At 48.5% G+C, this 22307-nt stretch overlaps 1 protein-coding gene and 1 long non-coding RNA gene across 31 annotated transcripts in view; one reads left to right on the forward strand and one right to left on the reverse strand.

Annotated features, from left to right (window-relative positions):
* Positions 1 to 22307, forward strand: part of TNS3 (tensin 3) — a 309070-nt gene that overhangs the window by 111699 nt on the left and 175064 nt on the right. The window contains exon 1 of one of the 30 annotated variants that reach the window (XM_005549635.5): positions 4496 to 4743. The exons of 27 other annotated variants lie outside the window; for them this stretch is intronic. In XM_005549635.5, coding sequence (XP_005549692.3) covers positions 4690 to 4743 — 54 coding nt within the window. In that variant the 5' untranslated portion in view covers positions 4496 to 4689. Of the gene's footprint in view, positions 1 to 4495; positions 4744 to 21782; positions 22060 to 22307 lie in introns of those variants that run through there. 2 more of the 30 variants (XM_045389102.3, XM_005549636.5) reach the window with 2 other exon arrangements.
* LOC135970151 (uncharacterized) lies at positions 994 to 2582 on the reverse strand. The gene is made up of 2 exons (XR_010585671.2): positions 2001 to 2582; positions 994 to 1780 (listed from the first exon to the last, which is right to left on the reverse strand). It is a non-coding gene; the product is annotated as an uncharacterized lncRNA (long non-coding RNA).

Below are 22307 nucleotides of genomic sequence, written 5' to 3' on the forward strand. Positions count from 1 at the left end.
AGGTGTGTGTGGTGTGTTTTTTGTGTGTTTGTGAGTTGTCTGTCATGTGTGTTGTGTGAGGTGTGTGTGTTGTGTGTTGAGTGTGAGGTGCTTTGAGTGTTCCAATGTGTGTAGTGTTTTGTGTGTGTTGTGTGTCATGTGTGTTTTGTGTGTGGTATTGTGCGTGAGGTGTTACATGTGTGTGAGGTGTTTTTTGTGTATGTTGCAGTGTGTGTGTGCTGTGTGTGAAGTGTTGTGTGTGAGGTGTTTGTTTTGTGTGTGAGGTGTGTCTGTCGTGTGTTGTGTGTGAGGTGTGTTGTGCTGTGTGTGTTGTGTGTGGTGCTCAGGTGTATTGTGTGTGAGGTGTGTGTGTGTACATGTCTGTGTTGTGTGTGTTGTGTGTATTATGTGTGAGGTGTTTTGTGTGTGTTGCAGTGTGTGTGTTGTGTATGTAGTGTGTGAGATGTGTGTGTTGTGTTTATGTGTTGTGTGAAGTGTTTTGTGTATGTGTTGTGTGTGAAGTGGTTTGTGTGTGTTGTGAGGTGTTTTGTGTGTGTTATGTGTGTTGGGCGAGGTGTGTGTGCTGTGTATGTTCATGTGTTGTGTGTGGTGCTTTGTGTGTTGTGTGTGAAGTGTTTTGTGTATGTGATGTGTGTTGTTTATAAGGTGCTTTGTGTGTGTTGTGTGTAAGGTGTTTTGTGTATGCTGTTTTGTGTGTTGTGTGTGGCATTGTGTGTGTGGTTTTTTGTTTGTGTTGTGTGTGCGTGTGTTGAGACTTTGCTCAGTATGTTTTGCTTGAACTCAGAAAGCCAGACAGAGGAAGTGACCAGAGCAACAAGACCAGCCAACACAAGGACAGGACAGATGTGACTGTCAGGAAGTCTGTGCAGGTCATGTGCTGCCATCCTTGCCTCTGCCCCAGTGGCCGTGATGGAGTCTCATGAAGCTATTGGATTCTTTCAGAAAGAATGCTGACCAAATGGATGAGGAGGAGCTTCAGATAAATGAAATCACTTTAATGATCTCCATTTTATTTTACAGAAAAATTAAGCAAATTTCAAACAAAATACCCACGCTTTCCACATGTAAACTACCGGGTGGGGGGCTTAGTGAGCTGAGCATCCCATGATCTGGGACAGTGGATCCAGGTGACCTATGTGGGTCTGTTCTGCCGGCCCCAGCTTGCAGTGGTCTCTGCATGCATGTTGTCACAGAAGGCTTCCCGCAAGTCTTCTTCTGGTATGTGTTTCTTGTCCTCACGGCCCGTAAGTCCAGGTATTTGATTGGACACTGGTTATTTCCTGCTTATAGATTGTTTCCGCCACTGCGGTAAACTTAAGAAACACAGTCACAGGTCTGTACACCACAGCAGAGTCTCGGCTGAAGATCACCTATGCACGTGGTGTCTGGATCCACCGCTGCCCCTTTCAGATTCTGTGTGTCTCATCAGGAGCCTTCATGCAAACATACTTGACCAGAGTCACAGTGAAATTGAGTTATATTAGGTCAATGGAGATACACAAATGTCCTTGCTCCTTAATCTCTCTGATCTCCAGGAAGCAGAGAGAAAAGTTTCAAGGATCCTGTTGGATCAGCGTCCAGGTGTTCCATTTGGTCAGAAGAGCCAAACTCAACATCTGTGGCTTTGGCAAAGGTCAGGCGAGACCCAGAAATAAAAATACAAACAGGGCCGGGCGCGGTGGCTCACACCTGTAATCCCAGCACTTTGGGAGGCCGAGGCGGGCGGATCATGAGGTCAGGAGATCGAGACCATTCCGGCTATCACGGTGAAACCCCGTCTCTACGAAAAATACAAAAAATTAGCTGGGTGTGTTGGTGGGCGCCTGTAGTCCCAACTGCTTGGGAGGCTGAGGCAGGAGAATGGCGTGAATCCGGGAGGCGGAGGTTGCAGTAAACCGAGATTGCGCCACTGCACTCCAGCCTGGGCAACAGAGCGAGACTCCGTCTCAAATAAACAAACAAACAAACAAAAAACTGATACTGCATTCCCCAGATCTTACCTTGACACTCAGTCATCATAGAGTGGTGTTTAGTTAGCCTGTGCACGCAGCATTCGGGCATTGGCGGGGCACCGTGGAGGACAATGGGTGTGGATGCTGAGCAGTCAAGTGGGAGGAGGGCTGCGTGGGTGATCACACCCAGATTGGGAGGGCTGGATGCGGGTGAGGTCGCTCAGCAGAAGGTGGGGAAGGGGTGGCGCCAGCACTGTGAATCCTTCTCCTTCTCACCCAGTGCCCCTCTGGAGGGTGCATCGTTGTTGGGGGATGAGCCGCAGCCCCATCTCCCAGCTGCTGCGTCCTGAACAGCAATGGCTCAGGGTCCTGCCTCATCACTCCCCATGACCTCAGCCCTGAGAGGGTGTGGATGTGTTGCAGGATGGTTCTCTGTTGCTTTGGAACAAGTGAAGACCAACAGGAGTGTCCGGGATTTACGCTGTGAGAGGGAGTAGGACAGCCTGAAGATGTGCGGAGATGTGGGCTAGGGCTTCCTGTTCCCACGGCACACCTGCGCCTTCTGGTCTAGACGCCTCCAACCTCTAGAGAGTGGCTTAGGCGAATCAACTGTAAGGCCTGTGTAGGGAGCTGCCAGGGAGCAAGTTTAGGGTCACAGTCCTGGACTGCTCTCAGATTTCTGTGCATTTCACCCCTTTGAAAGTGTCTCCCTATTTCCCTGTGCACGTGCCTTTCTCTTGATGGGCACACACAATGGGTACCAGTGAAGAAGGGCAAGCCAGTGGGCTCCTTTCCCAGTGACACTCACACCTAGCCCTGCAGGTAAGGAAAGAGCGTGCAGTGAGAAGAATATTCGACCTGGAACACTAAGCAGGGCATCCCTACTTCTCACAGACCCAGAGAACCATCTGTAGGGGAGATACAGGGGTTGAGTTGTGTTCCCCCGAAATTCATGTCCACCTGAAACCCCTGAATGTGACCTTATTTGGAATGATGACGGAGATGAGGTCATGCTGGGTTAGATTGGGCCTGATTTCCATGACTGGGTTCTTGTAAGAAGAGGAGAGGACGCAGACACGGGGAGAAAGCCAAGTGATGACAGAGGCAGAGGCTGGAGCCACGGGTCTGCAAGCCAAGGAACCCTACCAATTGTGGCAGCCTGAGAAGGTGGAAGAGGCAGGGACAGATCCTCCCCTGGGCTCTCAGAGGGAGAGAGCTCCTGCCGCCTTGGTTTCAGACTTCCAGCCCCTGCATCTGTGAGAGAGAGAACACATGCCTTGTTTGAAGCCTCCCACTTTGTAGTACTTTACAGCAGCCTTAGAAAATTAATACAATGGGATGCATCCCTTCCCTTCTTTCATATTGATTAGTTGTTCCTCAGGCATTTCTGGAACTCCTTTTTGGCCCATGGTGCTCCAGCCTCATCTGGGTGGAGACACGCACTGCGAGGAGCTGGTACCTAGTGGCCACCCGAGAGGGAGGTGGCTCCTGGGAAAGGCTGGCCGAGGCCCCTTCTCCAAACTGCTGCATCCTGCTCAGATGGAACAGACTTTGAGAATGGGCAGAGAAACAGCAGAAGATGTTAGTGGAACTTGTTTAAAAGAGGAGCTTCTGGTGATAAACTGTCATTCGAATTGGGCAGAATTGTGAGGTTTCCATCACCCCAGGACTCTTCCAGGAAAGGCTGACAGGGCCCGCGGGTGCCCTGGAGCTGCCTGCAGGGGTCAGGCCCTAAGTCACTGGGAGCCCAGGTTGGAAGGGAAGACCCCCTTCCACTCCATCCTGAACGACTCCATGGGTGAGTGGGACCCAGGATGGCTGCCCTTCAGAGCTCAGCCCAGTTCCCAGAGACAGAGACGGCGAGATAGTTACCAGGATGGCCCCTGCCCTTGGTCCCGGCCTCTGTTTCCAGCTGCTCCCCACGGCATCTGCACAGTTGCCTGGTGAGGCCTTCATGACCCTGTGGGCACAGACTTCCAGGACTGAGGCCTGTGGGTTGTGGCACCCCCACCCTCACCCTCTCTCCCCACAGGCTAAACTTTGATCCATACTTTTCCTTTGATTTCACCGTCTCCTCCCACACCTAAAATAACATCCAGGCCTTTAGCTATTTCCAAAGGGTTTCTGGGAACTCAGCCCCAGTGAGGAGGCTTCCCGGCAGCCTTGGCCTTCCCTTCAGGCAGACTTCTCATCCACAGCCAGGAGTCCGCAGGTCTCAGTTCACTGACCTGCTGAGAAAGAGGGAAAAACCTTCAACACGTTAAAAAAAACCAAAACCAAAACAACAACAAAAAAACAGCCGTCAATGTGAGCCTCACACAAGCAGGCGCTCTCCCTTTGTAGCTGGAATTTGAAAGTGGTGGGTTGGATACTGTTCCTGAAGCTATTGTCCCGCCTCTGCAGGTGGAGGGAATTGTGAACGGTCAACAGCAGGGAACATATTAACCCCGGTGTCAGCTTACATCCACCCAGGAGCACAAAGCCTTGGCTAATGATTAAAAACCCACCCCGGCTAGGAGGCCTGGGCTGCAGGTGTGTGGCTCACAGGCGCTGGATTCTCACCAGCCCTGACCATTACCTGCATCTGTGGTTCAGGGTTGCTGCATTTCTCTGCGCTGGGGACTCTCCTCCTAAAGTGACAGGTGGGCTGGGTCAGGGGTGGACGCACCAAAGGCACCTTCCGCTGATATACTGTGGTATGGTCCCTGGACGCACCTGTAAGCAATGTTTCGAATGAATGAATGCTGCCAAGTCTGATGGCTGGACGTCTGCTGCGGACAAGAAAAATCAGGTTGAGTGGGATTTCTTTTCTTTTATGGCACAGATTCTAGAGCAGTCACATGTTTTACTTATTCATTTTAAGGTTTTTAAAGTTGTTTAAAAATTTCAGCTTTTATTTTAGATGTAGAGCGTACAAGTGTAGGATTGTTACCCAGGTGTGCTGGACCCAGGTAAGGAGCATAGTACCCAATAGGCGGTTTTTCAACCCACGTCCCTCTCCCACTCTGCTCACTTGGGCACTTCCCAGTGTTTACTGTTCGCATGTTTATGTTCACATGTGGTCAGTGTTGACCTCCCATGTTCTCATGTGAGAACATGTGGTGTTTGGTTTTCTGTTCCTGTGTTAATTTGTCTAGGGTTATGACATCTGTGTCCATCCATGTTGCTGCAAAGGACATGATTTCATTCTTGTTTATGGGTTTGTAGTATTCCATGGTGTATATGCACCACATTTTTTTTGAGACAGAGTTTCACTCTGTTGCCCAGGCTGAAGTGCGGTGGCACGATCTCGGCTCACTGCAACCTCTGCCTCCCGGGTTCAAGCGTTTCTTCTGCCTTAGCCTTCTGAGTAACTGGGATTACATGTGCCTGCCATTATGCCTGGCTAACTTTTATATTTTTGTCAGGGACAGTGTTTCACCATGTTGGTCAGGCTGGTCTCGAACTCCTAACCTCAAGTAATCTGCCATCCCTGGCTGTTCAAAGTGTTGGGATTACAGGCATGAACCACTGCACCCAGCCTGTACCACATTTTCTTTATCCAGCCAACGCTTAATGTCACTTAGATTGATTCTATGTGTTTGCTATTGTGAATAGCATGGTGATGAACATATGAGTGCGTGTGTCTTTTTGCTATAATGATCTATATTTCTTTGGGTATATACCCACAAGGGAATTGCTGGGTTGAATAGTAGTTCTGTTTTAAGTTATTTGAGAAATCTCCACACTGCTTTCCACAGTGGCTGAACTCATTTACTTTTTCACCAGCAGTGTACAAGCATTTCTTTTCTCTGCAACCTAGCCAATGTCTGTTGTTTTTTGACTTTTTAGTAATAGCCATTCTGACTGGTGTGAGATATTCAACCTATGGTGTGGGATATTCAACCTTTGTTGGATGCATAGTTTGTGAATATTTTCATCCATTCTGTAGGATATCTGTTTACTCCGCTGATAGTTTATTTTGTTATGCAGAAGTTCTTTAGTTATTAGCTCCCACTTGTCAATTTTTGTTTTCGTTGCAATTACTTTTGGGGACTTCGCCATAAATTCTTTGCCCAAGGCTGGTGTCGATAAAGGTATTTCTTAAGTTTTTTTCCAGGATTTTTATAGTTTGAGGACTTACATTTAAATCTGTAATCTATCCTGGGTTAGTTTTTATATATGGTGAAAGGTAAGGGTCTAGTTTCATTCTTCTGCATATGGCTAGCCAGTTATCCTAGCACTATTTATTCCATAAGGTGTCCTTTCCCCATTGCTTGTTTTTGTTGGCCTTGTCGAAGATCAGATGGTTGTAAGTGTGCAGCTTTATTTCTGTTTTCTCTTCTGTTCAGTTGGTTTATGTGTCTGTTTCTTTACCAGTACCGTACTGTTTTGCTTACATTAGCGTTGTAGCATAGTTTGAAGTTGAATAATGTGATACCTTTGGCTTTGTTCTTTCTTGCTTAGGATTGCTTTGGCTGTTTTGGCTCTTTTTTGGTTCCGTATGAGTTTTACAATGTATTTTTCTAATTCTGTGAAGAATAATATTGGTAGTTTGATAGGAATAGCATTGAATCTATAAATTGCTTTGGATAGTATGGCCATTTCTTCCAGTTCACGAGCCTGGGATGTTTTCCCATTTGCTTGTGTTTTCTCTGATTTCTTTCAGCAGTAGTCACACATTTTAAATATGGAGGGGCCCTTGAAGGCAGTGGCCATGTGTGATTGGTTCAGGAAATAGCAGTAATTACTGAAGGGGAACATTAAATACTGATTTTTTTTTTTTTTTTTTTGAGACACAGTCTTCCTCTGTCTCCCAGGCTGGAGTACAGTGATGTGATCTCGGTTCACTGCAACCTCCGTCTCCTGGGTTCAAGTGATTCTCATGCCTCAGCCTCCCGAGTAGCTGGCATTATATGCGTGCGCCACCACACCCGGATAATTTTTGTAATTTTAGTAGAGATGGGGTTTCACCATGTTGGCCAGGCTGGTCTTGAACTCCTGACCTCAGGTAATCTGCCTGCCTCAGCCTCCTAAAGTGCTGGGATTACAGGTGTGAGCCACCGTGCCTGGTCTAATTACTGTATTTTTAGTAGAGACGGGGTTTCACTGTGTTGACCGGGCTGGTCTTGAACTCCTGAATCTCAAGTGATCTGCCTGCCTCATCTTACCAAAGTGCTTCTTTTTTTTTTTTTTTTAAATTAATTATTATTTTTTTTGTTTGTTTTTTGAGACAGAGTCTTGCTGTGTCATCCAGGCTGGAGTGCAGTGGCACATCTCCGCTCACTGCAAGCTCTGCCTCCTGGGTTCCCGCCATTCTGCTGCCTCAGCCTCCTGAGTAGCTGGGACTACAGGTGCCCGCCACCATGCCCGGCTAATTTTTTAATACTTTTTTAGTAGAGACAGGGTTTCACCATGTTAACCAGGATGGTCTTGATCTCCTGACTTTGTGATCTGCCTGCCTTGGCCTCCCAAAGTGCTGGGATTACAGGCGTGAGCCACTGTGCCTGGCCTGATTTTTTAAATTTATTTTTATTTTTTTAATGTCTGCAGTTGGAGAGAAGTTGGCATGTGACAAGGAGGCATTACAGATTCCAGGTCAGGGGAGGCATTCGACTGGAGCATTATTTATTTTACCTGAGTGTATTTTACCTGCAAAAGGGATACCTATCTAGAAAACCGCGCACAACAACATCCCCAACCTACATCCACTTGGGGGACAGCCGGCGGGCGCCGTGGGAAGGAGCTGGCTTGGTCCAGGAGCCAGGGCCTAGGCTCAGGCTGCTCCTGTTATACATGGCCTTGTTCTCTAACCTTCTGTTTTCTTATCTTCAAATATGGGGGTTGCAGGGCTATGAATTTGTGGTGTTCTGTGGCTCAATAGTCCTTGTTTAGAGAAGCAGGTGCCATGGCGGTTTCCTCAGGTCTCTGAAGGCATCTTGAGCTTTTTGGGCAGAAACTTCACTCATGCTGTGTGTTGCTGGGGACCCAAGTCTGAGTGTCAGTCTGCCAGCAGCAGGGCAGCTATTGCCCTCAAAATCTGAAACTTCATGGGCTCCTGGTCCTCATAGCTGCTGTGATAATTGTCTCATTCTCCTGGTGCATTTATAACAGGTTTGTTTAAAGTGTGCACTTTCCCGAGGGTATTAGGAAACAATTTTTGTTAAAAATTTAAAAAAAAAAAAAAGTCCTTGCCGGAAACCTTATCCTATTTGGAGGCTCAATTGTAAAGAAAGAATAAGGAGAAACATGTTTAATTGCATGAGTATTTTCTACTTTAGTAGAAAGTTTTCTCTACTTCACTAACACTTCGTTTTCCAGCATGATGACCACCAGCACTCCTCATCCCGTCTTCTCTGGCCCTCAGGCCCTGGGGTAGCCCTGTGGCCTGTCTTTCCAGAAATAATGGAATTTGAAGAGAACCTGGGGTCATGGAAGATGAGGGACTTCACAGGGGCAGGCTGTACTTGCATCCAGGTTGTAATAGCTGTTAGCTTTGTACTTTGGACACAGATGTAATTTTCTAATGTATACAACAGACTTTCAGAAGTACTACTTATACCATCACCACCACCATCATCACCATCACCATTACCACCATCACCACCACAGCAGTCCCTAGGTAAATAAAGAGAAGCAGTCGACCATTTAACCTCTGGGAACTGTTCTTCGGAGTTTCCAAATAAAGGAAGAGGGAAAGTTGTATTGAAAGAGGAATTCCAGCTAATCAACCTTGAAAATGTGATAGGGTTAACACAGTGCCCTTTCCAAACTCCTAATAAATGACTGTCTGGTTCCAGGCTGTGGTCCTCTGTAACCTCCACTATCACAAAAGGGGAGTTAGACCACGGGTCATAGGGTTGTAAGCCTCCTCTCAGGAAGTACACGGCCAAGTCCTAACCCCAGCCGAGTCCTCACCAGAATCAAATCAGAATCAGACCCAGCCTCAACTCCATCTGCAACTGACAGGAAGTCCAGGGGCCAGGACATCTGTGAAGCCACACTGCAGGGCTCAGCGAAATCCAGGGCAGAGGGAATTCTACTGGGTAGAAACAACCCCCGTCTTTTTCAAAAAAATTGCAAAAAGAGGAGAAAGGAAAAGGAACTGGGCTGGGTACTGTGGCTCACGCCTGTAATCTCAGCACTTTGGGAGGCCAAGGCGGGCGGATCATTTGAGGTCAGGAGTTTGAGACCAGCCTGGCCAACAGGGTGAAACCCTGTCTCTCCTAAAAATACAAAAATTAGCCGGTCGTGGTGGTGTGCGCCTGTAATCCCAGCTACTTGGGAGGCTGAGGCAGAAGAATGGCTTGAACCCAGGAGGTGGAGGTTGCAGTGAGCCAAGATTGTATCACTGCACTCCAGCCTGGGCGACAGAGGCTCCCTATCAAAAAAAAAAAAAAAAAAAAAGGAACTGAAGTGACATATTAAATAAACATCGTAAGACTTTATTCAGATCCCAATTCAAACTGTAACTTAGACTGTAAGAAGAAATCCAAACAACCCAAAACACTTATAGCAGAGAAGTTTGAACATGAATTAGATATTTTAAGGAATTATTCTTCACAATACTGGTAATTTGTTCTATGTTTTAAAATGTTCTTGACTTTTAAAGATATATACTGAGATATTTATGAATGAAGTGATGTGATATCTAGGGTTAGCTTTAAATGGCACAGTTGGGGGTGTGTCGGTGTACAGATGCAGTTCATTTGGGGACAGGTTGGTGACTGGAAACCAAGTGGTGGGACCTGGGGCTCCTGATCCATGTGTCTCTACTTCACAGGGGTGTTGTACAGGGCTCAGACGATGTGTTCAGGCACAGAGCTCAGGCTGGCTGGTCACTGTTTTTATTATATGACACACCAGTGTTTCCCAAGCCAGTGTCCTTTCCCCCTCTTGCACAGTTATCTTCCATGACCTAATGGCTTAAGACTTTCCCACAAGTCTACTGTGTGGCATTGAGCCGTTGACATCTGGGTGATATCCCCTCAGCAGTGCTACAATGTGTCTTACCTGATGAAATGTTTCACTGAAAACCCACTGAGTTTGTCAACACATGGCGCAGAGTTCACAGGCTGCTTTGTAAAACAGTAACACTTGCTTCATAAAGCCTTTAAAGAAATCATCCTGAATAAAGGGTTGTTTCACGCTAGCCAGGTATATTTTTACTTTTTTTTCCCCCTGGGAAAATCATACAACTCTCTCACCAGGGAGATCAGCCTTGATAGGTTTTGTGCATGGAAGGAAATAGGGCCGAGGTGCAGGCATTCAGTGAGCACAGATTGTGATTCAAGAGAGCAAAGCACTTTGGAAAATTAGGAGAGTTAAACAGGGGCTTGGACTTGTATGAGGTCCTGAGCTCCCCATCATTGGCACCATTTAAGTGGCTGGAAGTTAATGTTGTAGTGTTCATTGTTAGGGTGATTGGGAGACTGAGTGCAAATGATGGCAGAGGATGCAGTAATGAAGCCCGCGTTGCATGTGGTGATAAGGTTGTTAGTATAAACCACACTGATGCACAAATATTTTAGGTCAGTGGATCTCAGAGTGTTATCTAAGACCAGCAGCATCAGCATAAGTCTGGGAACTTAGAAATACAAACTCTTTGTCCCCCCTCAGACCTGTTGAATCAGAAATTCTGGGATAGGGCCCCTAAATCTCTCTCCTAATACGCCCTCATGGTGGTTCTGATGCAAGCTGAAGTTTGTTCAGCCTATTTTAGGAGATGACTTGCCGGGGTGGGGCTGCCACCCGGGGCCACCTTGAGCAATCCTGGGGGTGTTGAGGGTGCTGGGGGCATAAGGTTACTGAGAACTCGGCAGCCTCTGGGGTTTGGGTGACCTGACATTTATGATTTCTTTCCACCTGAGAAACTCTCATTCTCTGACGCCTTTCTTCTTTCCATCCTGGGCAGATGACTGTTGGCTTCTGTCATACGTGCTGTAGAAAATATTCCGATGCCAGATTCCTCAATGTGTTTGCCTAGAAAATGCTTTAAGCTTCTCAGTGCAAGGCATTGCCAAATCAGTAGAGGTCCTCAGGTAGGGAACATAAATCTGGAAGAGAAGTGCATGTCTTTAGAGGAAGGCGTCCGCAGCATGGACTTGCCACCCTGGAGCTTCCTTGCCAGGAGGAAGGATTCCTCCAAGGCTTTGCTTTCTGTAGCAGCATGAGGCTTCCTAGGAATAAAAAAGTAGAGTCAGGTAGATAAAAATTATGAGTGGACTAGGCCATGATTATGGCCCTTTTAATAATGTTAGAGTGACAGGTGTATTAAGTGGGGACATTAGAATTAGAAACTGGCAAGTTTCTACCAATTTGAAATCTACAAATTTAAAGACTAAATTACAGTTGATTTTCATTATTCGTGGATTCCATACTTGCAAATTAGCCTCCTGGACACAATTTATTTGTAACTCCAAAATCAATACCAAGGACAATTTTGTGATCATTTGAAGACATGAGCAGAAAGACTCAAAATTCGGGTTGCCCACCTGCATGTTCCCATCTAACACTGAACAAAGTAAAGCTCTTCCTTGTTTCAGCTCATACTGCAGACAGGCATCCTTCCCATAGTCTATTTAGTGCTACAATTTCCCCATTTTTGTGCTTCTGTTGTTGATTTTGCTGTTTAAAATGCAAGTGCAGTGCTGATGTGATGTCCAGTGTCCCTCAGCACAAGAAGACTGTGCTGTGCCTGATGGAGAAAGCACATGTGTTAGACAATTCTTCCTTCAGGGGCGAGTTACAGCACCAATGGCTGAGAGTTTCATGTTAATGAATCAACAGTATTTATTAACTTAGGGTCTCTCTTTGTCACCCAGACCGGAGTGCTGTGGCATGATCTTGGTTCACTGCAACCTCTGCCTCCCGGGTTCAGGAGATTCTCATGCCCCAGCCTCCCGAGTAGCCGGGATTACAGGCACCACCACTCCTGACAATTTTTACATTTTTAGTAGAGATGGGGTTTCACCATGTTGGCCAGGCTGGTCTTGAACTCCTGACCTCAGGTGATCCACCCGCCTAGGCCTCTCAAAGTGCTGAGATTACAGGTGTGAGTCACTGCACCCGGGCAAGGTTATGTGATGAATCGGTTGGTGAAAACACTGTAACTAGAGCTCGAAGGACCCTAACCCTGTATTTCTCCTAGAGACAGAAGCTCAGTGTTGGTCAAATCAGTGTTTGCAGCAACTTTATAGAACACGACTACCTCCAATAACGAAAATCAACTGTAATTGATTAGGTATTGATTAGGGTCCATAGTAACACAGCCCCATTGTCAGGTTTTCACTTAATGATTCTTTCCCTGAGCTTACTATCTTGAGAGAACAGATCCCAGCCCACTTTCTGGCTGCCTTCTGTGAACCTATGATGGGCAGTTCTCCTACAAACCGGAGAGGCAGGGAGAAGAGAGGCACACGGGGGAGGAATTGGGGCAGTGGGCTATCTAGTCTTGGCTCTGGAGTTCTAGGGAGGTAGGAAAGTCGATGGTGCCTCATGGTGGAGTGAAAGCTAAGACAGACCTGGCCTGTGTCCTAGCACTCCCCTCACTGCAAATGGGCTCAGGTGGCCAAGCCTGGTCCTGGGTTTGAACTAGATGAAGTGACAAAGTGCGGATGATAAGGGTTCCTTGCTCAGCAGGCTGCTATAAGGATGGAGAGAGAGTACAAGCAAATCATGTTGCATTATGTCAGGAATAGAGCGGATGTGGAATAACTTGCTGTGACAGTGATCGTTACTGGTATTAATGCAGGGGCAACAAGGAGGGTGATTGCTGCTTGCATGTCACTTACTACGCATTTGGCTCCACATCCAGGCAGAACCTGTCATTTAAAGGGATCAGAATTTATAAGTGATTATTGAACTGAAATATCAGTTAACTTGCGGAATCCTGAACCTTTCACTTTAGCATTCCATTGTGTCTGAAAACAGCTAAAAGTAGCCACCTGTCTTTGACGTACCATCCTATCCTGTCTTTGAGTTCTCTCCAGGGTGTGGGGTTCCCTGTCCTGTTTTTACATAATGTACATCTACAATGAGCCATTGAAATTTCGCATTTGGGGTTCCTCATAGTGTACGAAGGCTTAAAGATACTTAGGAATAATCGGAGCATAGAAATCCTCTGGACTCTGCCCCAGCTGCCTTACAGAAACTTAATGAGTTTTACCGTCTGCCTTGTGCAAGGCTCTCAAAGACCTCAGTGTTCACAGCAGTAACAAATCCTTTTTTTGCTCACATTTCATTGATTTCTGCAGTATTTTATTAAACTCTGCAATTATAATAACTGGTACAACCGGCGTTTGGAGGATTGGGAGCAGACACAGTGGCCATTTGGCCAGCTTTTGACAGAAGATTCTACACAGTGCGGGACTGCAGAGCCCAGCCTGCTGGCTCCAGGCATGCGGTGGGCATGCAGTGCCCGGCTCCTCAGTAGTTATAATGATGTTCCTGGATGGGGTGATGAGGAAGGCCCTTGGGCCCCTTCAGTCTTCATCTAGTTCCTACTTTTGCACTGCTAGAGTCTTGGCTGACTAAGCCCCTCAGTGGGAGCAGGGACAGCCAATTCTCCAGTGCTCCTTTGTGGAGCCCAGCCAGCTGGCTCAGGGCATGCATTCCATATTGTCTCACGGAACCAACAGGGAGACAGCGGATCCATGGTTGGTGGGAAGCCTATAGAGGTGGTTTTGGAGTGACCTCATTTATGTGGTTCTTGGAGGGCAAGATGCAGTTTCATTCCAACCAGTAAGCAGAAAAGACTCACACGCGAATGTGGCTTTGCTCAGTCTGGTTCAGCTTCCAGTATACTCATTTCTCGACATACAGCACTTAATGCAGGGCTCACTGTCTTATATTTACGCCTACCCATGTCCCCTCATCTCGCCGTAAGCTTCCCAAAGGCGGGAATATGCTCTTTCCCGTTTTTTTTCAACTCCAGCGTTTTCAGTGAGGCTGGACACATACAAACAGCTGGAAAATAAAATTTGAAGTTAATTGCTCAATAAACTTATTTTCTCATGGTGGGATCTATAGATCTGTAATATTAAGTTATATGATGCACATAAAACCTCTCTGGTTTAGAGCACATCCTCCTTCAGCTTCATTGGAAGTTACTATGTGGAGGAAGAGCTGAAAGTCGTCAGATATTTTGTGTCTCAATGCTCCTGCTGTTTCTCCTCCTTCAGTATTTTGGCATGCCCATCAAATTGTCCAATCTTCCTAGTTACATTAACCAGTTTTACTTACTGGATTGTTTTCCCCGCTGTCCCTCCCTTTTATTTAACATACATTCAGTAGGAGGAGGCAATGTTTCCACGTGTGTCTAGGGGCCATTCCGGCCCCACACCTTATGCCACTCCTTGCTCTGCTGCTGCTGTTCACAGTCAACCTGGCTTCCTGCTGGGAGAGGGTAAAGTGAGGGTAGTGCTGGGCGGCAGGTGAGCATCTCCAGGCCACCTGCCCATCCCAGGAGCTGAAGGTTGCTCCTGGCAGTAACATTTCCCAGACACCCACCAGGCATCTCAGAGCTTTCAGATGGCGTCTTGGTCAGCTCAGGCTGCCAAGACAAAGCACCACCGCTGGGTGGCTGCAGCAATGGGCACTTATCACCCTCGGTCCTGGAGGCTGGAAGGCTGAGATCAGGGTGTCTGCAGGGTTAGATTCACCTGAGGGCTTTCTCATTGGCCTGTAGGCAGCTGTTTTCTCCCTGTGTCCTCACATGGCTGCCCCTCTGTGTGTGTCTGTGTCCTAATCTCCCCTTCTTATAAAGACACCACTTGGCCGGGCGCGGTGGCTCAAGCCTGTAATCCCAGCACTTTGGGAGGCCGAGACGGGCAGATCACGAGGTCAGGAGATCGAGACCATCCTGGCTAATGCGGTGAAACCCCGTCTCTACTAAAAAATACAAAAAACTAGCCGGGCGAGGTGGTGGGTACCTGTAGTCCCAGCTACTCGGGAGGCTGAGGCAGGAGAATGGCATAAACCTGGGAGGCGGAGCTTGCAGTGAGCTGAGATCCGGCCACTGCACCCCAGCCTGGGTGACAGAGCGAGACTCCGTCTCAAAAAAAAAAAAAAAAAAAAAAAAAGACACCACTCATACTGGATTAGGGCCACCCTAATGGTGTCATTTTAACTTAATGACTTCTTTAAAGACACTGTTTCCAAACTGTCACCCTCTGAGGTCCTGAGCACTAGGACTTCAACATATGGATGTTTGTGGGAATGCATTTCAGCCACTAACAGATGGTACCAGGCATTTTGTCAGTCTCCAGTGGGGAGGGGGACGGTGCTGCCTTTGCCAGATATGGTGGGTAATAAATCATAAACTTGAAGTAATGGTCTTGATTATGGAACAGATGAATCCTCTCTTCCACTGCCCTGCCCCTCTTTCGTTAATCATTCAGTTTATAAATATTTATGTCCTGGGCACCTCTGATGCACCAGGCACTGGGCCCTGTGTGGGGATGTGGGGGCCTGCCGTGGTTCTCTTGTGGGGGAATTTACATTCTAGGACACTCTAGTGGCATAGTCCACTTGGTGCCTGAGACTGACCTGGGAGGGGATGAGGGTGCTTTCAGAGACGGTTGGAGGTGCCGTTTCCCCCTCTGCTCTGTTCTCTGGGACATTGGTTTCATAACTATCCAGGCACTTCAAGTCCCTTTACCTTTGACAAGATAGTTTCTTTTTTGGAAAGGGGATAAAATACGCTTAAATAGAAAAAGATGGAATGGGTTTCACGTTTTGTATGTTTCCTCTTCTCTGGGATATGATGCATGTGGTCCTGGAAGTCACAGCACTTTCTAAAGGAAGTCCTAGTGATGTGGACCCCAAAGCATGTGGCATCTCTGAGTGTTTATCCCAAGGCAGCCACTAAGGATGTTCACATTTTAAACTAGAGAATGTTTCTCATAGCATCATTCATAAGAGTGGACAACTGGAGACCAAAAAACATGCCGTTAAAGGGGGATTATGTTCCATCTGGACAATCGGGTACCATGCCACTATTAAAAATTGCGGTGCAGAAGAAACTATAGTGATGTGGACATAAAGCACCATTTGGCTTTTAAATAAGTATGGGTGGAAGAAATTCAGTAGGGGTCCATCCTGTTTGGCTAAAGTTGGTTATCTTGGGGTATGGGAGGGAGGGAGAGGCTGATTCTGTCTGCTTCTTTTTGTGTATGTCTACTTTCTGAATTTTCTATAACAGAGTAACTTTTATCATAAGAATGAAGGTGAGTGGTACTCGTTATTTAAAAAGCTGGGTCTCAGAGCTCGCTTCCCAAGGGCAGTGAGGCCCTGATCTTCACCCACAGGGGTCTACACAGGCTCCTCAGATGGCCTGGGGCCTGCGTGCCTGGGGTCTGACTCCCGAGCTGCACTTGCGGGAGGGGCTGGGGGGACTGCTTGTTCCTCATGCAGAAGCCTTTGTCTGTGGTCGGCTTCTGCTCACGGGAGACGGCTTGAGCAGCCCCGTTTCCCACAGCTCATCCCCGTGCAGACTGATTTGATTTCGTCTTGTTTTATATTACATTTTATTATCATTTTCAGATCCAATTTGTACAGGACATCTAATCTCTCTGAGATAGAAATGAGGGGAAAAAAAGGTTGGGGCATCCAGGAGGTACGGCATTCTAAACTCGAGCCACTGACTCATGAGGCACTTCCAGATGGAAGCCTCAGAGGTTAGAGGACACATCTGTCCCCATGTTTAAAAGGGAAGTGGATGCCCTGTGCTCAGCTAGTGAAGCTGCCCTTTGGCAGAGCCCCAGGTGACTGACGTGTGTGTGGGAGTGGGGAGGAGCTGTGGGCCCTGGCCTAGAGCACTGATCCTGGGCAGATGTGGCCTCAACTGACTAACCAGATGACCTTGGATAGGTCTGTTGGATACCAAGGACATTATTTCCTCATCTGTAAGAAATTGAGTAAGATCGCTCGTGTTTCTGTGTAGTGTAAACGTCATGTATGTGGCATATTGACATTATTTCAGAATGAGACACATTGTCTCAATAGGTTTTAGGATTGACCTGAGCAGACATACTTCCTTTTTTTTGGTGCCTCAGACTATATCCTCTTCCCAGAGTCTCCTGATAGGCTCAGGCTTCTGCTTGTGAGCTGCTAGGAGCAAGTGCGGGGTGCTCCTCAGGACAGCGCTGGGTCCCTGTCATTGTCCCTCTTTTTACACATGAAGACACTGAGGGGACAGGGCTCACTGACTGCCCAGAGTACCCTGTCTGTAGGGCAGAGCTAGGATTTGAGCCGGGCTCCCTGCCTCCAAGTCCTTTCCCATGGTCCTTCAACTGTAATACGCTCTGCCTCTGCAGAAAGGATGAGTGGTGGCGGGTGGGTGGAGGGCACCATAGTGTGTAGTGGTTGGGGGGGACTGATTCGGAGTTCCATAGAAATAGGGAGCATTCTAGGTGCTTGAGTGGCAAGAAACCATGGTGATGATGGGTTTTTGATAGCTTGGGTTTCAGAAGTGGTAACGAAGTTAATTTGGTGGAGAAAGTGGGAAGATGAAATGGAGAGTGATTAGGAGGAGTGGCCTCTTGGAGGCTGTTGATGCTATTTGGAGTGAGAAGGGCCTGTCTCTGAGATAGGTTGCCTATCCATGGCATGTGTGTGGAAGTGGGGAGGAGCTGTGGGCCCTGGCCTACAGCACTGTTCCTGGCCATACGTGGCTTCTGCTGACTAACCAGATGACCTTGGACAGGTCAATTAGATATCAAGGACATCATTTCCACACCTGTAAATAGAGAACATTTCAGTGAGGAATTGAGTAAGATCACTCACACATCCCCACTCCATCTTCAGTGGAATTACCCAGCTAGCTTAGAATGAAGCATGGCAGGAGTATTTACACCACAGGAATGGACAGAGGATACATCGAGGTGGTTGCCTCTCCCCGCCCCTCCCCTATCATCTCCTCTCCTCTACCAGCACACCTCCAGGGAGAATGATATGGGAAGAATTGGGCCCACATTGAATATTTTAAAAGTCTTTTATAAAGGAAGTGAGATTATCATTTTCTTAAAAGAAAGGGGTAAGGTAGGGAGAGAGAAAGTTACTAGGCTACTGAATTGTCCTACACAATGGGAGTCCTTAGAAGACAGTCTCTTTAATGTCATTCACTGATTCTCATAACCTTCGAAAGAACTGAGAAACACCCGAGAAGGAAGAGCTGAAAGCATCCTTGAGGAACCAGGACCCGTTGTTACCCAGCTGGTTCTTACTCTTGGAGCTCCATATGTGGAGGGGGTTGGCTGAGGTGAGCATCAGGCTCTGGGCAGTGAATGTCTGTTGTACGTGTGCTTGCCAGGCCTGGACGTGTACGTGCTGGTCCTTGCACATTCCCTGTTGCTGTCTCAGCATCATTTACTTCCTCATCTTCAGGGTACCTGATTCTGTTGGCTTTGTCTTCCTTCTCCTCACATCCTGAATGGATGCCCTCCTGGCCTCCGTTGACTGCCCCAATAGTAATAATGTAATATACTAGTAAAAGCTGGCACGCGTTGAGCATGTGAGGTATTCCAGGCACGGTATTAAGCATTTTGCATGCTTACCTTACTTGATCTCCCCAGAACTCTGCATTATGTGCCATTTCCACCCCCATTCTCCAGCTGGGGAATCTGAGGCTTCTAGAGGAAGAATATCAGGGGGGATGCTGGTGAATGTTTAACAGAGACTTTCCAGGTAAAAGCTCGGTCAGCAGTGTTTGCTGATTTCTTTGGTATAAATACTTCCCCCACTGCTGATTTCGACCTCCGACCTGATGTCTGGGAAGTGCAGCCTGGGTTCCTGGAGCCCGCTGGAGCCACTCCTGATGCCACTAACAGATGAGGTCCAGGCCAGCAGCTGTCTGCTCTTAGGCCTGACATTTCCACCTATCTCGTTCACTGCCCAGTGTTCCCCTTCCATTAATCTTGCTGCTGCTACCACTAAACCTGGTTAAAAACAATTGGGATTGTGTCACTCCCCTATGCAGAAACTTCTGAAGGACACCTTTCATAGTCATGAATTCATCACCTGGCATTTGGGCTCCATGAGCCCTGGCTTGAGCCTCTTTCTCATGCATCCTGTGAGCATGGCATGTGCCACTCCTGGCTGCCCCACCCACCACACACAGTGTGCCAGATTTCTCTGCCCAGATTCTGTCCCCTGGAGGAATTTGCTCCTTCTACCCCATCTCTGCCACAGGTGCCCACTTCGTATCAGATGCTTTCCAGCCGTCGTGGCCTATCCCAAGAGCTGCCCCGATGGATCCACAAAGTGGCTGGGGTTTCTAGAGCTGGAGATGAGCTCTTCTTCTCCCAGGTGCCCATCACCGCCACCTCTGGCACTGCCTTCTCTCTCCTTTATGGGGTCTTAAATGTGTACTTATCTGGCACCTCCAGGACAGGATTCTCATCCATTCAGTTTTCAGTCCGTGCTGGTCTTTCCCCTCTGTCACACTTGTGTTCTCCCTGCAGTGCCTGAAATGGGCTAGCCCTCCTGCAAATACTTGTTTGCATTCATGGATGTGAAAGGGAAGCAGGGCTGCTCAGAGCCCTCTCTGCTTGTTCTTTCCTGGATTATCCATGTGAATCTGATTACTGCAGGCTAAGCTCCAGGTTAATGCTGCTCTGTTAGTGTTAGTGCAGTTCATCAGCTCTTCATTCTAAAGCAAAAGCCCTACTGTGCCCTTCTGGGTGTGGAGGCCGGTATGGTCCTGGCCTTAGTTGGGGTGATCCTCTCAGCATTCTCTGGGCAGCCCCTTTGCCCATCAGAGCTGGCCAGGCTGGGGTGGGTGAATTAGGCCCTTCCCTCAGCCTTGCAAACATTGAGCTACGGTATGGAACCAGCTGCCTGCAGGACCTATCTCTGTGGCCCATGGTGGCCAGCATCTGTGGGTCTTGCCCCCCTCAGCACCCACGACATCGCATGTGGACAGGACCAGGTGTCTGTATGCTAGGGGTTTGGTGGGACAGTCCGTGGAATGCCTGTGCTGTGCCCTGAGGGGCTGATCTCCAGGCTCTCTGCAGGGGGATCTGTGTGTTTGTGTGGGACATCTAACAGGACAGAACGCAGCGCTGCAGGGCACACTCCAGAGTGAACTCAGCATACATAACCCCTCCCACCTGCCGCAGAGCACTTTCAGACTCCTGAGATGACTGACGTTAACACGAGCTCATTAACAATGTTGTCACCTTCTAGAGAAGGCATTTCCTTCCCAGGCTGCCCTTGCTGACTTGCTGACCTATGACTGGGAGCCCCCTGCCTGGCTCTGCCTGGCTGTCTGCTGCCTGCGGTTGAGGACACTCCCGTTGGGGTGCTTTGGGAGAGCTGGCTCTCTAGGCCTTGGCCTGTTTTCTGTCACCATGAAGTAAGGAATAAACTGGTCTGTCCTCAGGGCGCCACACCCTGCCCAACTGTTGCCCCCCAGAGCAGCCTCTCCCCATGGCCTTTCCTCCATTGTAAAATGCTGGGCGTTGGACTGGAAACAAGCATGCAGCCTCCTCTCTCCCCGAGGGCTGATGATGAGTGCTGATGATGAGTGCTGCTGGCTTGGTCTTGGTGCCTTGTGGCATCTTCTTAGTCCCCACAGAGATCCTGGGAGGCTGGTGATGTTGTCAACTCGTTTCACGGAGGTGGAAACCAATGCTCAGAGGAGTTAAAGTCCTGTTTAGTGTCTCCGGGTCTGATGACTGTGGCCAGTAAAGGGACAGGTGGTCCTATTTTGACCGCTTGCCGTCACTGGTCTGTCTGCCCCTGCCAAATGGTGGGCAGGTGGCAGGAAGCGCAGGCCGCCCTGTGGAGCTGAGCCTGGTCTGAGCAGTGCACCCCTGGCTAGTTATAAACTGGGCCCCCCACTTTGTGTTCAGCCTGGAAGGAGACACCATGTGGTTTCCAGTGGAACGGGTGCCCCCAGAACACCCTGCCCACTGATATGGTTATGCTGGGGGCCCAGTGAGGCCCTCCCCACCTCCCCTCCCTTGGTCCACTTTTCTATGTGAAGAAATGTTTTCATTATGAAATAGCTGATGAAAATAAAAGAATGTAAGTGCACGTAAGATGTTACAAAAAAGCACACACAAATCTCCCTGTCAGTTAAAGGGACTGACCATGTAGTCATGAGATCAGTAAGATCAGTTTAAACAGCTGCCTGGGTGAATCTAACAGCTGAGGACACGATGTGGCCCGGGCTGGCCGCCCTTCCTCTCAGCTCTGAGTGCTAAGTGAGTAATTAAACCCACCTCAGGCAGTTCCGGGGGCCTTTGAAGTCCCTGTGTCACTAAGATCTGCGGTGTATCCAGCCTCCATCTCCCGTTTTGTAACTCAGAACCTGTCTGGGGCCTCATTCCCATAACTGAGGTTTCACTGCATACCTTTCCTTCTCTCTGGCCCGGCCACTCTGTCTTTAACCCTGTTTTTGTGTTGTTTCTTGGTTTGATTTTTATTTTAAAAACTTTATTTAATTATGTCGAATTCATTTGATGAGTCATCTCAAATTCTATTTGGAATGAAGTGGAGCAAAAATGAACTAAGGAAGGAAGTGGTAAAGGAGAGAATGGGGGTGGGGGAGAGGAAGGAAAGAGGGAGGGAGGAAGGCCAGTGGGCATCAGGCATCTGTTATCTGGGATACAGAGGTGAGTAACCCACCCTCCCAGCAACTCGGAAGTAGGTTTTGTTTTCCCTGGGGGAACTTTTGAGAAGCCACTTTTGTGTCCCCCACGTCTAACTCCTAGAGGCGGTTCTCCTTAGTGGCTGGTCCCCAGGAAGGCACAGCCATTCAGCTTCCTGGTCAGAGGGCTCTCCCCGTGAGCGCTGTTTTTGTTCCTGTCCCGCAGGCCCTTGGCAGGCTGGCCCTCAGCCCCAGGCAGACATTGCCCTGTGAGCTCCGTGCCTGCGTGCTCACTCTGGGACCGGGCACACCTGCCCACTGCTCCTGGCTGTGGTCCTGGGGACTCCCACGCTTACCAGGCTTTCCCACCTGGTGGGCTGTTCCAGCTGCCTCCTTTATGCCCAGAGTTGCCGAGACATTAACGTGAAGAGGGGTGTGCTTGACTAAAGCAGGGGAAGGAGCAAAACGTAGGAGGAGCTGTTCCTGGAAGGGAAAAGCAGCCCTGGCCGGTGGCCTCTGCCCAGGCCCAGCAAAGTAAGTTCCCAACTCCCCATGTGCCGCCTCTCAGCCAGGCTGGCACTGGGCACTTTGTCCCTGGCTGCCCTCCTCTGTGGCCTCCGGTACTGGCTACTTTGCAGTGAAGGGGCATTTCCAAGTCATTTTCCCCCTCTCACCTCAATGCTGTAGATGTTCGGTGGGATCTTCTGTCCTGAGGAGCGTCCGCCCCACCTGCCCCTTCTTGGGAAATTTATTTGTGAGAAGAGCAAAGGGGAGCTTCCGAC

The sequence above is a fragment of the Macaca fascicularis genome, chromosome 3 (assembly GCF_037993035.2).
Source record: "Macaca fascicularis isolate 582-1 chromosome 3, T2T-MFA8v1.1".
NCBI classification, from domain to species: Eukaryota; Metazoa; Chordata; class Mammalia; order Primates; family Cercopithecidae; genus Macaca; species Macaca fascicularis.